General features: G+C 40.3%; 2 protein-coding genes across 2 annotated transcripts; both read right to left on the bottom strand.

The window, feature by feature from the left end:
* Nucleotides 1-109: 109 nt before the first annotated feature.
* On the bottom strand, nt 110-1795 carry LOC135352409 (ras association domain-containing protein 2-like). The gene is made up of 5 exons (XM_064551592.1): nt 1784-1795; nt 1516-1617; nt 928-1104; nt 231-328; nt 110-170 (listed from the first exon to the last, which is right to left on the bottom strand). Exons 1-5 carry the CDS (start codon nt 1793-1795, stop codon nt 110-112), a joined length of 450 nt encoding a protein of 149 aa, XP_064407662.1.
* On the bottom strand, nt 1514-6149 carry LOC135336626 (uncharacterized). Its single transcript, XM_064532505.1, has 11 exons — nt 4963-6149; nt 4197-4387; nt 4027-4058; nt 3672-3769; nt 3229-3359; nt 3022-3097; nt 2661-2868; nt 2436-2515; nt 1951-2057; nt 1784-1880; nt 1514-1617 (listed from the first exon to the last, which is right to left on the bottom strand). Exons 2-10 carry the CDS (start codon nt 4373-4375, stop codon nt 1817-1819), a joined length of 975 nt encoding a protein of 324 aa, XP_064388575.1. The 5' UTR covers nt 4376-4387; nt 4963-6149; the 3' UTR covers nt 1514-1617; nt 1784-1816.
* Between the last annotated feature and the right edge of the window lie 8767 nt (nt 6150-14916).

Genomic DNA, 14916 nt, shown 5'->3' on the forward strand with positions numbered 1-14916 from the left:
CTGAAGCAATCGTTGATTTAAGCAAACCATTCAATAGAGCTATATGAAATAGCTACAAAGTGCACCCTTTATCACAAATAATTATTACACAACAACTGTACTCTAAGTGCTAAGTGTCTGTTTGTGAACTATTCAGTGCATCTTTAACCTCTCCTCTCCAGCGACCAAACCTGTGCACACAATAATTATACAGTGATAAACTTTCCACTATACAAGCTCGGGTTTCACACCTTGATCTAATCCTCTTTTCCTCCTTTTCTTCCTCCTTGGTGAATTTGGTGCAGAATGTCTCCAGTTCGTGCACAGTGAACTTGATCCACTGTGAAGCCTGGATGAAAGGGTGTGCATGCAATGGCGTAACTTAAGACATTTAGGGGGGATCTGAGGTAATTGGTAAGGCACGCTGACTCTTATAATTATGGGGGGGGGGAGCTTCAGCCTCAAAATCATGTTGTTTTCTATGTGCATGAGCTTCAAACAACAAATACGCAATAATTACAGAACAATTCTTGGTTGCTGGCCTCACAGTTGAATGCAAAGTTGAGTACAGAGTCATTGTATTAATTGATAGTGTATGTTTTATTCTAAAGTATTGAACCAATGAGAGCCTACAATTATACGTAATAAGAATGAGACTGATGAATGCAGCTGCTAGCAATGTACCAGTCAGAGAACAACATTGCGCATCACTAATGCAGCAGGCAGGAATTGACATAATAATTGAGGAGCGTTACTTTTAAAAAGCTGGTGGGGACAGCTACTTAAATTGAGATCACTGAACACACACTGTTACAGTAACTAGCACTGGCTAGTTGCATTGATATAATCACAGTCGAGTGTTATATTCTACAATCTTTGGTAGCAAATGAATTTCTCACTATACGAATGTGAGTTGATATAAGAGGCACTCAAAATGAAACTCCTCACCTCTGCTGACAGAATCTCCTCCACCTCTGAGGTTTCAATGACAAACAGTTTAGCGATATCTTCAGAGGGTCCTAACTTGAGTCGTAGCTTGAGTGGGTAGTCATCGTCCTTACACAACTCTTTGCGGCCATTGTCATAGAACACACAGAGAGAGAACTGGGACACATCATTCTCAACCTGGACAAGAGGAGAGAGGAATTTTAGGGTATATAGACAAAAGATAATAGACTGGCTATACCTATACCTATAGTACAGTACCGCCACAGATCAAAAGAGAAGCAGTATACATGTACAGTAATAATTATAGACTAAAGTGTGTACTTGCAACACAACAAAGAATTGCCAAAAATAGCAGTCACAAGCTTATATAAGAGTGCCAAAAATGTTATTTCATTATCACTACTATAATAGCCAAGACTGCCAAAGATCTAGTTTGGTTTTTTCTGAAGCTAAACCTTTAATTACTGTACGTTCAAGCAAACAAACAATTACTGTACGTTCAAGCAAACAAACATATAGATCTAGCATACATTACGCCATGATTCGTGATTACAGCCTCCTATGGGATATAATTATTATGATTCACACCTTGAATTTGGCTAGTAGCATTTTGAGCACATCAACAGTCTGGATGGCATTGGACACTCTCAAGTTCGTGGACTGGCCGTGTGGAGGAGTGTACCTGTGATGCTGTGCAAAGATAGTGGAGGGGGAGGGGTTAGTCAAGTTTGGATCACAGCACACTATAATTATAGACCAATAGCTACTTATAGCTCTTAGTAGCTGCATGCTTGATAGTGTTATAATAATTATACGTTAGATCTTAAATATCTAGTAGTTTATTATGAGATTGTACCCTAGTCTCCATTCTGATTTCAGTCTTTTTCCGTCAAGACAGTCGTCTGAACGAAGCCGATCGTTTTCTTGTTGAGTTCCAGTTTACATCGAGACTACTGCAAGGGTATCAGAACACAACGATAATGTACACGGCCGGCCCACTCTCTGTTCACTATTGAATCTCACCAAGTTAGCGAAGATCTGCTGATAGCACTTCCCCTGTCTCTGTCGTGGTCTTCAGCCGATGGCTCCATTGAGTACATTAGCTCCCGACGATTCCTTTTTGCTCTGACCTGTGAGGCAATACAGGACATGAATACACACCACACAAGTACATGTACATGCACAGTAGTTACTTCCTACGGCTGATTCCAATTACAAAAACAAAGCCCATAAGTTTACTACAACAGAGTACAGGCTTGTTGGCTAACAAAAACAAAAAGTAACCCAGTTATAATTATAATGAGAGAGCACTGTAAAGTACACAGCTTTTGCAGTGGTTTTGCTACCTCTGACTGCTCATAATGATTACAAGCTAGGCCATGATAATCGTGCAGTCAGTCTTCTATATCTGAGTTGCTTGTTTAGGTCAAGATGACTGACCACAGTAGTGTATGAACGAAAAGCCAATTTAAGCTACAAATGCATACAGCATTGATTTCTATTCATACCTTCTGAGCTTCTTCCAGCATCACGGTGTATGCTGTGTCGTCCATCCCCACAAAGTTGTACGTAGAATCTCTCCTACTCCCTAAGTATGAAATGATACCCCATATGCGGTTACATCTCATGTATATAGATCAGGAAAATGCGTGTACTCAATATATAATGAACACATGTCTATATCTGTTATCTCCACAAGATCCACAACAAGATATGGCAGTACAATAACGTACCAGCATTGTCCCATCCGTTGACCAATTGTAGCAGCTTCTTCCTCTCACCGTCGTTCAGCTCAGTGCCATTACTCGAGCTCACAAATTCGTGAAAGGAATCTCTGTTGTTCCTGGCTTTAGCGTACATAACTCCGGGGGCCAATCGAATCGACTTCTTCAAACCCCAGTAGATCTTGAGCACTCCCTCAAAAAATAGCTGACCATTTACCTAAACAATCCAGATGGATAATTATAATGAAGTTCAAGAGCAATTAAGTGGTATACAATTGGCACAAGGAGTGCATGCAACATAGGACACATAATTATCACAGGAGGATCACTTGGAGCCTTGATTTATTAATTCCAAATGTAATGCATGTACCTCTTTTGACTGAAGTTCCTCAGCTGTATTCTGCTTGTACATATTGTACTCGGCAATTTTACTCAACAGTTTATTTCTAGAGGGGGGGGGGGAGAAAGATTGAATATTATTGTGTAAAATACTATTTTACATGCTTCGGTAATAAAGTGCCAAGTTACCGGGTAAGTACTTGGCCGGGAGGTATTTTTCTTTTAAATGACAACATACGTTTCTGGTGCTGGCTGCTTATTGACGGCACCAGGGCCAATCTTGGAGGCCATGAGGACTCCTCCATTCCTGAAACCTTCCTGTCCAAACAAGAGCTGGTAGCAACCGTTGCAGTAAGGCTTCTCTTGGTGCTGTGATGGAAGGAATTTCGTTATAATGCATGAGGTGGAATTAACCCAGGTACCAAATGAACAGTTTGCAAACAAAAAACAACAACTCCTAAAAGGCCACCTCTGTATATTTTACGATTAAAGGTATAGAGGGTTCACTGTAACCATGCATTATAATGTCATAATAGGTATAATCAGACTGTATAATTATTGTAGTACTCAGCAATACCATATAAACATGGCCTTAATAGTTTGCTTCCATTGTTACAGAGGGGAATCTACCATACATACATACATGCACATATCACTTGATTGATGTATTGAAATGCTCACTATAATTGAGTGTTGTCCAGGTGGCAGTGTTCGATCGCAGTAGTCACACCTCAGGCAAGATGGGCACCAGTCACTTTCCCCAGCGACCTGACGATCAGCTGTACAATAATCCAATAGGTAGGGTTACCGGGATTCTATGTTGGATTTACGAAGGTTTAAATTTCGTAGTTTAACCTCTCAGAGATGCCTTTTAGTATGATAGTACAAACAAAATAGGAATTTACAGACTGTGTTGGGGGTAATCTATTGATTGGAGGGGAAGCTGATATAGAAGTGTTTATATAGGGGAGAAGCTATAGCCACACAACTTATATTTCAAACATATACAAGCATGAGTAGTGAGAGAACTACTTACCTTTTTTCTTGAAAGCTGTTCTCTGTTTTGACCTGCACGATAATAATTATCATATAATTATGAATTAAGGAACAACTACATTTACGTACTACTATTATCAATGAGTTGTAATAAGGTAGAGCGTGTGTAACTTTTAGCGGCCACTGTTTTACGAATACTTTCAGCTATACCTTCTGCTCTTAGTATCCACTGACATGGCTCCATTACCCGAGTTCTCCTCCACAATGGGGCTGAGGCCATTGCCTGCTTCAAGAGAGAGAGATGAGATCAAATCATCCTCTTCTAGAGAAGTATCCACAGAGTTGAAGCCGTTTTCTGTTCTTGTCCTGTCTTCGCACATCTCACTCATAACTGAAGACACCTGAAATGATAGATAAACGAGTCGAAACGATTAATAATTACGTTTTGGCTATTATTACCGTAGTGTTAGAATAGCTATAATTATGTGTTTTGGGAACTTTTAGACAACAAAAACGTTATGCGATTTTTAGATAAATTTGTTTCTGGATTAGGCTGTGAGGCCTTGCGATACAAATTTATGCAATATGGTATATACATGTAGCCGCTTGCATAAAATAAAAGTATAATCAATTTGTATCACGCATACAATTCTTGCATTACAATATAATCATACAGAGGTACTTTTGAAATGTTCATTTGGGACCTGCATGCTAACGTTCGTACAGTGTTAACAAACGCCATTGTTCTATGCAGCAATTATTATTATTATTATGACTCTTCAATGAATTCCAGCACCAATTGGGGACTGAGAATTTTGAAACTAGTTTGACGTTTTGCTGGGTTTTACTATATAGTACCTGGAAATGCTTTGTGACCTAACTATTAAGGCAATAGTTATTACGACATTGCTGAGTCTAGCTGACTTACAATACATTTTGTTTACGTATTATGACATTATTGATTACTGCTGCTTACCTGTGGCGATGGATGGAGAAACACTTTGCTTGAGCTTGTTTTGGATCGCCTCGAAAAAGTTTCGTTTGAAGATCGAGATAGGGGACAGACAAGTGAAGAGTGTCCAGCGTAGCAGTGGACACAGGGAACACTTCAGCAGCAATGCTCTTAGCAAGGGACAGTAGCAAAACACAGTCCTCTTGAATCGATACAAGTTGCAGATCCCACGGTTCAATGTTTAACTTGTTCGCTAGTTGCAAGCACACTGATTTGATTTGCTTGAGGCTCACAGCAGAATTTCTGTGGTGTGTGTATTGCAGAGCCAGGTATACAGTATTTGAACCTGTGCTTCGAGAATGGAGTGTCGTGAATGGAACTTCATTCACATTTCGGGTGCATGCAGTACGTATCAAACTTGTCCAAATAGTTTCTGAGATGTTGTCTACCACTATATTTGAACCAAATTCATAGAAAGTCGTAATTGAAGAAAGAGGTACGTTTGCATATAATCCCATTAGATCAACTTTCTTTGTTAGTAGGAGAATCTTTTTCTTTATGGCAGATTTTATCAACAAGCGACGTGGTTCATCAAACAAGAACGTGATTTCCTCGAATTCTGATTTCAATTTGCCTTCGCATATTTTATCTCTCACAATACAACCAGATGTTTTGAGAGACATAAATTGCAACGTATCTCCTCCCTTCTTGCACGGGGTAGTACAGTGGAGAGAAACTTCTGCACTGTGCATTTCTGACAAAAAGGGCATGAAAATCGAGTCAAATGCGTAACTTGTATTTGTGGAATGGTAGGTCTTAGCTTGACATGATAGTTTCGAGCAATTTCATCAACACACAGATGTCTGACAAGCACGGTGCAGCTCAGCCTAGCTTGATTGACAACGTGGATAGCCTCGAGTAAAACCCGGGAAAACACGGATGGTTATTCGAGGTCCCTTCCATTTCCTTCCTATGAGGCTATAATATACTTTCTGTTGCAACTATCCCATTTCTACCTAGAGGTCACAGATCTGCTCCTGATACATATTGCCAAAGCTGTGGCCTGAAATATTCCAAGATAACCTTCCCAAACAGCTCATTTCTCAGGGACTGCAGTGCTTCTCTTGCAATGATATGAAGCTTCTTATAGCTGTGGCTCTGTTGGTTGTTGGACTCTCTCCTTACCCAGGCTTCAGTCAGACCAGTGAGACACCAACTGATGGTAAGTTAAATAAGGTATTTTATGAGCTCTAAAATAATTATATTATTAAAATAATTATATTTGCATGCAGTGGAGTAAATTCAGTATAATAGTACCCCTGCACGTATACCGTGTAACTGGTGGGTGTTTTAATTTGGCGATTTGGTGAATTTTATATACCAAACATTGCTAAATTAGCACATCTGAGGCGCCAAATTAAAAACTACCAATTAGGTTCAAATGGCTCATTCGCCAAACATAATACCCCCAGAAGTGAATCACTTTTTTAACTGTAGCTCCTTTTAAGGTCCCTCCATGGTTGATTTTCGTCCTGATTTTCGTCCTGCCTACAATTTCTGGATCATGCAGTCGGGCGGGAGGGAAATGATGCCATCAACATGCAGTTTCCTCAAAAATAGGAAGTTCTCTTGAACATCGTATGCATGGCATAGCTACATGGTAGGCAATCAGCAGTAGTCTTTTCTCCAGTTAGTGAGCCATCTATTATAATTCTAGAGACTGCTGCCTAGTGCCAAAGCTTGTTAATCATTTCGCCATGTTGGTTTTTTGTATTGAGAAATATCAAAACATATGTTTCATTTTCCGCCTCTGGCTATCAGCAAAACTGGATGTGGGCGGTGGATGGAGCCTTAGCTCTTGGCTATCAATGCACATACAGCAAAAACCCTTGTGTTATACAATAATAATGCATCATCAAGTACTTTTCTGAAAGTATCAGCACCATTACGCTACCGAAAAATCAGAGCCATGCCCATAATTATTTTGGCAACAATTAATTATGCTGACATTTTGATACATGTCCTTACAAATGCTGGTAGCAGTGATAATTATACATGCATGGTCGCCGATCTTTTGTATTAAAAGGAAGTACCTATGTTTGGCATTTGTACAATGGCTAACTGCGTAGACTTCTATATTTATAGCTGCTCGACAGTTACAATATTGAAGTGCAACCATAAATATCCTTTTCAGCAACTATCATGGATTAATTATTTCCCACTATTATCTGCACCGTTCCTGCATGCTATAACTACATCTGCAGCTTTCCACCAAGCCACAGCACCCTGCTTAGTTTTTTGCATGGGAAATTCCTTTCTATTCAGCACTATAAAATGCACAGTTCTTAGATCGATAAGGGGGGCTAGATCTTATAATTATCACAAGCTTTTAATTCTGACGTGCTTTTACTGAGTTCTACTTTAGCCATGCAAAATAAGGAAAACTCATAGTGTATATAGGAGTTGGTAAATTATTCTGGCATAATTTTGAGCATAATAGGCACATTTTTTGGTAGAATTTTGCTGGCATAATAGGCACCTTCGTAACAATAGCAGGCAGGTTTTGGAAATACAGTACGAATCATAGTATAAACATTTGTAGGCCTGACGGAAGTACTGATGGTTAATTATCTCCTTGACATAGATAGAGTCATGTAGCCATTATTTATAGTTGTGCAACGAAACGTAGCCTACACATTGTGCTTTGGAGGAATAATGGGGAAGCAAAGAATAATAGGCAATTTAGAATAATAGGCTGTTATCCGTTTTAAGAAAATAAAATAAGTTATTCCCAAATAATTATCGTGAAACACAATACAGTAAAATGACTTGTAACAGGTAGCCCAGACCCCAGAGGTATCTTGACACCATCATCGTTACCTAGCAACTGACCACCCCTACTAATTAGCAATTGTACACAAACATTCAAAATTATGTACACAAATAATAACATTATTATGCCTCGAGGCGTAGCCGCACGAGGGATACGGTAAAGCTGACTGTGTGTGTGTCTGTCTGTCTGTCTGTCTGTCTGTCTGTCTGTGTGTGTGTGTATTCCAGCTATAACTGCTCAACGGTTACAATGCGACGAAAACTAACAGCTTCTATAGGCTTCTAGCCACGTTCTCTTGGATTCTGATTCGTGGATTAGCAAACTAAAGCTTCTTTCTCGAGTTATGGCTAGTTTGACTCACATTGAAGGCTGTTGCAGTCTCTTCAGAATCTTTCATAGCATCATCTGTCCGCACAAACTTTCTATTCAACATATGAGTTAGCCTTGCACTAAAGCGCTAGCTTTTTGTTAGCTACAATACTCAGAAAATATCTGTTAAAACAGCTAGCTAGCAGTAGCCATTTGTGAAATTGATCTCTTTGGACACACCCTTTAATTATTCCTGTGGATGTAATGCGCATGCGCGCTCATTCCCCATGTGTGAGAAAATAATATCCAAGATCCAGATCCAGATCCTCCTGGCAGAATCATCTTTGTCTTGAGGGCCTGGTAAGCCACAAAACACTACCATATAACAATATAGATAACAATATGCATGTACACAGGTCTTTTCTTCTTAGATATTATATACACTGAACTACAGATCCTGGAAGAATCAATTTTCTTCTTTCTTGATGTCCTGGTAAGCCACATAATACAATAAATAACAACTTACAATAGATGCATGTAGATAAGTCTTTTCTTCTCAGTGACTTTATATAGATAAGCTAACTTTAATATAAAATTCATTATAGATAACACTCTAATACTTTTGAGCGAAAGCAAAAACATGGCGAGAGGCATTAGCACAGCGCCAGCTTGAACACTAGTTGTATGAAGGCACAAATTAGGATTTGCAGAAACTTCTCTATCGGCAGACGCCCTTCTCCCTGGAAATGTTTTCTCGTCACTTTTCTACTGCACTAAGCGTACCTTGAGGCAGCGTATTAAAAAAACCACGTGAATGAGTAGCACAATGTACATGCAGGGGGGGGCGGACAAGGGTGAACCATTACGTAACAAGATTGAATTCTTAACCTCATTCCAAACCAATTCTTCTCCAATAGAGCATTTTTGGGTTAAAAAGAAGGTTTGCAAGCCTCTGTACCAATCCTTGAGATTGTAAGCAGTTTCATAGGTTTGTGAGCATGCATGCGCACTATACTAGTCACACAGACTGAATGGCTGAAGCTGTAGAGAGATTCTACTGTCGTTGACTCTTATCAGCTTGCAGCATCACAAAACAAGCAGGCCGGTCGGGACAAGGTACTATAATTATACAAATAGTTTTTTATGGTACTAGGAAGCTAAACTCCTATACTTTCAAACTTCTATGAATAACAAGTAACGAGTAATTTAGTCGACAATTTTCACTCATTGTTGCCTAACTCAGCAATATTTGTGCTCGTGAGATGTTATCCGGCCCCCCTGATGCGCATGTGCTGGTACCTACACCTACATGCAGTGTGCGCATAATTATAGGTTCAACACAGCAAGTACAGCAAATTTTACTAACGGGGCCGTCATATGACGGATTCAACAGGGAAAGGTTATTAACTTGAGCCATATGTCCTTGATCAGGAGCCGCGGCTACTAAATGTTTTGCAGAGGAGGCTAAAATTCGAGAGAGGCCATTGTTCCAAGAGCAGTGTTTATTAGCTCAAAGTTTATCATCAACTTTTCACCTGCATAAACTTGAACTCTACAATGAGAAAGTCTTGTTAAAGCACTAATAAGCTGCTACCTGTACCTAGTAGCTACGTACATGTAGCTATCTGCTAGTTTTGTTTGGGCTGCCACGTGTAGAAATGTTAGAGTCAAAGTTCACTGAGGCTACTATTTGAGAGCGGCCTTTATACAAGAGCAGCCTATAATCAAGCATACGGTGCCCATAATCTACCAAACCCTATCTGAGTATGAGTTATCAGCTTAATGGCACCGTACTGTTCTCGCTCGCCTTGGGTAGTGCAGTCACTAATTGTTTTACTTCGAGGTTAAATTTGCGTGAAAACTACGCCCTCTTTAATAGGCAGTGGCGGATCCAGACAGGTTCCATGGGCTCCATGGAACCCCCCTTTTACACAAGAACACACTGGAGATCAACTTACTAAGCTATGGTGAGCCTTTTATTTCAAAATGGCGATACAAAATACCATGTGTTGGTGTCCCAAACTGGAAGGATAAATCGACTCGATGTGTTTTATGTATGGTTTAATGATAATTAGACCAAGTTAATAAGGAGGACCGCACCCGGCTTGCACATGCGCAGATAACATTTCTACCTCGTGTCTTCATGATCAGGCTCGATCACTGCTGTCGATTTCATCCCACCCACCCTCTCCGTCTTTACGGGGCTTGCCTTTAACGAGGCATGCCTTATGGAGACGTGATCTGTGTTGGGCCGGTTTTGGGGGAATTCCCCTAACCTTCACCTATACCACCTGGTCATTTCCGATGGAGGTGAGGGTTTCCGGTCCAGCACTTTAGCCAAACCAACACTATATCCTTTTGATAGTTTGACTACGTCCTAGGCCTTATACATTTAAAGGTTCTCTCAGGAGGACCGCAGCTTATTAACAACTCGATTTTATCGACTTCATCTGGTAGGGATCGACTCGATGTGTTTTATCAACTCGATTTTATCGACTTTGTCTGGTAAGGATCGACTCGATGTGTCTTATCAACTCGATTTAGCGACTGCTTCTGGTAAGGATCGACTCGATTCCAGGTCGCTGGGGGAAAAGGCGAGTTTCGAGGGCGGCCTGATATGGCTGTAGTCGCTGTACTCTAGCGTGCAACGAAGGCACTAGGCTCAGACAAGACACTGAGACTCTTGAGGCCACAGGCACGCCTACAGCAGCTCAGAGTAGCTCAGATGGGGACCTTCTGAGCCTGAGATCACACAGCAGCTACTTGCTATGTTTCATGAACTCAAGAGTCAAGTAGACAAGCATTTAGTGATTTAATTTACTGTGATCCAGAACAAGTAAGCTGCTGTGACCTTCTGCAGGCGTGCCTGGAAGGTCAGCTACTCTGACCTGCTGAGCCTAGCGCCTTTGTTGCAAGAGTACAACCATAGATAGCCTCGATATCAAGCCGCCCTCGAAACTCGCCTTTTCCCCCCAGCGGCCTGAAATTGAGTCGATCCTCTCACCAGAAGAAATCGAGTTGATAAAACACATCGAGTCGATCCTTACCAGATGAAATCGAGTTGATATAACACATCCAGTCGATCCCTACCAGATAAAGTTGAGTTGATAAAACAAATTGAGTTGATTTTTGGGACACCAACACATGGTATTTTGTATCGCCATTTTGAAACAAAAGGCTCACCATACTAAGCTAGCAACTCAGCTCGAATGATCGTGATCTGTAGTTACTAGGCTGATTTCATAATTGATATGTGGGCAGGGCTCTCTAATGTGCATGCTCATTGCTTAGGAAAAGTGATGACATTTTTTTTTTTTTTAGTCAAATTAACTCTTTTGGAACCTTCCTGGATCCGCCACTGATAGGTGCAGAGGTGAGGTCACCATTGTTTTCCTACTGAGCACGCTCAGACATCAAGAAATGGGGAAATTACAAGGACATAAAAATATCAGTCCTGCAGTGAAAGTCTAGTGGGCTAAAACAACAAAGTTATACACTATTTTTTTACTAGCTTCGATCTTGTATTCAACGTCTATATATAGTTAATAATTAATTTGTTCTTCCCCTGCAGTTGTTGTCTGAAGCATCGATCAGGACAACCCAAGAATGGAGGAGACCTCACCAATGCTGGTCCTAGCCTTGATCTGAAGCCAGTGCCTTACGAGGGCCTCAAAGAACAAGCCGTGGGACTAGAGTCTGAGGAGAAGGAAGGGGATCTCGACTATGACAGATATAAGATTATCAAATAAAGTATTAATTTAGTCACTGTAGTAACTAGCCCTATTTATAAGCTAGTCGGCCGCACGCTAGACTGTCACAAGTAGGCACAATAAACTCTGATTGATTGCAACCGTGGGCGAGGATATCACCCCATACAGTGGGCACGCAGGGCCCCAACATAGAATAAGTATACGCATGCGTAATTGATAATCACATAAAGAACATAAGAGTAAATGATACATAAGAGACAAATGATGACTACATAAATAACATAAGAGTAAATGATACATAAGAGACAAATGATGACTACATAAATAACATAAGAGTAAATACTGTCCATTACTACAGTCACAGTATTTTGGTGACGCTATTAATAGATATGTAGCTGCTGAACTTTTAGCTTTGTTTTGTCTTTTAGATATTATTATTGTCCATGCATGTCCCCCTATACTACATGTATTAATTGCAATACCATAGTGTACATTTTTGTATGAACTATTATATATTTAGTATTCTATTCGTACAGCATAGTGATGGAACCTCGATCTGCAACTACCTGGGAATAAAGGCCAGTTGTTATATAACGTCCAGGCACCCAGGTCCTAAATGAACAGTTTTGTGTACAAAACAACCTCTCAAAAATGTGTATGTAACAAGACGCACATCAATACAAAAGCCACCTCTGTATAAAGGCCAATTTGAAACATTTTTCCAAGGGTGTCCGTTATAGAGGGGTTCCACTGTAGAACTTAATGCGCATAATAATTTTTTGTCTCTAAATAGTATACAAAAAACATATCACATGCAGTCAATATAGAAAACAACAATGAGTCATGATTATAGTTATGCAAATAGAAAAAATGACTCCTGCAGAGTACTTGTTGAGTGTCGTTGCACAACAAAATAGCACATACAGACCGCATTTATCACCAAGAGTTACCAGGATCAGATGAACTCTTGTTACCACTGAATGCTACATGTTTAGTTAATAATCTTTACATATCTACCTACATTTACAGGGGTGCATGGTGGTGGCAGCTGCAATGCTAAAAGATGGACCTGAGATGGCTCTTTCTTTCAGCAGCTCTTGTGCCCAATCATGTGTGAGATTATCTGGAGTGGAAACATGTGGCTGCATGTCTCCCTGGTTACGAATTGGCCTGAATATCCAGTAGATCTAGTGCCCGGCTTAATTTGAGCTCTATTGAACACCCAAGTACATCTAGTAAAGCTTTTGAATCAACAGCTCTATGCTTCGGGAATAGTAGTGTATAAATGAAGAGATTAAGATGTCCATTGTATCGACCTATATTTTTGGAATGGTCTTTCATATGAGTCTTTACTTTGTTGCTTGAATAACAGTTTAATTAGAATTGTCCCCACCTCTCACAGATATCAACGAGTGTCAGGAGAATCCGTGTGAGCAGATCTGCACTGACTTAGAGGGAGGTTATGAATGCTCCTCGGGGCGTGTCGTGAGGGATACCAGCTGTTGCCTGGGGGGAGATGTACCAGTGAGAGGGTGTATAGTACAGCCATGCAGGTTATAAGCCGGTGAGAGCTAGGCTGTTGTGCAATAAAAATTGTATTCTGAGTATGATCAATGCTACCCAGATGTATGAATGATGTAATTGTGGCTCAAATATCTCTCTCCAATTACAGATATCAACGAGTGTTTGGTGGCAGCTCTGGACATATTTGCGACTGACCTTTATGAACCCTCCATGTTTTGTGTGGATGTTGAGGGTAACTACAGTTGCGAGTGTCTGGCTGGTACACTACTAGTGGAGGGAGTGTGTGAAGCTGGTAAGTACTAGCTATAGCTTTTGTGAGTTTTGACACAATTAATAGCATGCGCAATAGTGGGCACTTCTACGATTACAATTACAGGACTGTCAGACAAAAGTAGAAGCTAGGTGGGCGGTTATGTGGGCAGTTGTGTGGGCGGTTATGGGCGTTTCGACGATGAACTACATGACTGTATATATCTACACATACACACATAAACACACCTATCAGAGGATGTGCTAACCACTACTGCTGCACCGTCGGTGACGACTGTGACGACTGTACCTGATGACACTGATACTATTCCGACTGATGCTATTCCTAATGCCGTTGTCGTAGAGATCAACGGATTCACTCCTTCCACGGTAACAATCACACAAATTAATTCCTCATCCCCCATGCACGGTGTCTATGCCTTGGTTTTGCACGAGCAGTGAGGTATAATTATATAGGGTAGTGTGCCTGTGTGTGTTTAATAGCTATAAACGTAATGATAATACCGAGTCTTATCTCCCTCCAGTTCACTCCTGAGAATCAGAGGCGCTTCAGAGAAGCCACAGCAGATGCTGTCAATGCTTACTGTGAGGACAAGGAATGTCTGGTAGCATACTCTCAAGCAAGAGCAAGGTGAATTGTAGATTCGTAGAACAGCTATAGAGGTACTAAGCTAGAGGTGTTGATCATTGTTTTGGTATAAAAAGCCTTTGTGAATGAACCAAATCAACAAAAAGATTTGTTGACCCTTAATTTGCAATCTGTATAGTATTCCGTAAAAATCTTATGTCTAGGTTTCTGCAATTTAAATATAGTAAAGTGACTTTTATAGTGCTGCGGTCACGTGGTATAAATCAGGTATGTCATACCTACTCGGAGGATAAGCACCCCATTATCCTCCTCCTAGGTGTGGTATGTATATTCTATACATAACTACAGTCATGCATGTAACTTGGTTTTTATGGATCCATTTTACAATGTATTAGTGTATACCGTATAGCGCAAAATTTTCGCAGATTTGTTCTTTAATTAGAATTATCTGCTACTATCATGCAAAGATTTAAAGGTGTGGCTTCTGGTAAGCAGTCATGCATTCCGCGAACATTGTGCAACGAAATGGCTTTTAGAGGTCAATCTACGAAATATAAGTGCCTCAAAAATTCGCACTATACGGTATATGTACACTTAGTTGATAATGATGTCATATCTATGTTTGATAATGTAGTCTGGAACATTCTAGAACTTTCTTGTATGTATTTAGGTCATTGTGACCATGTGCTTATATAGTCAGTCCATGATATCTTTCTTATTCGTCAATCTGAGAACTTGCTCTA

This window comes from Halichondria panicea, chromosome 1, assembly GCF_963675165.1.
Source record: "Halichondria panicea chromosome 1, odHalPani1.1, whole genome shotgun sequence".
Taxonomy (NCBI): domain Eukaryota; kingdom Metazoa; phylum Porifera; class Demospongiae; order Suberitida; family Halichondriidae; genus Halichondria; species Halichondria panicea.

Bases quoted from the DNA above. Each gene is read 5' to 3' on its own strand.
- LOC135336626 (XM_064532505.1), bottom strand. From the start codon at position 4,375: ATGAGTGAGATGTGCGAAGACAGGACAAGAACAGAAAACGGCTTCAAC. The intron at 3,360-3,671 runs GTGAGCATTTCA...CTTCCATCACAG, and splicing joins CTGGACAACACTCAATTATA to CACCAAGAGAAGCCTTACTG. The intron at 2,869-3,021 runs GTACATGCATTA...TGGATTGTTTAG, and splicing joins AGGAACTTCAGTCAAAAGAG to GTAAATGGTCAGCTATTTTT.
- LOC135352409 (XM_064551592.1), bottom strand. The intron at 1,105-1,515 runs GTGTGAATCATA...CCTCTTGTCCAG, and splicing joins TGCTACTAGCCAAATTCAAG to GTTGAGAATGATGTGTCCCA. The intron at 329-927 runs GTGAGGAGTTTC...CCTTTCATCCAG, and splicing joins AGGAGATTCTGTCAGCAGAG to GCTTCACAGTGGATCAAGTT.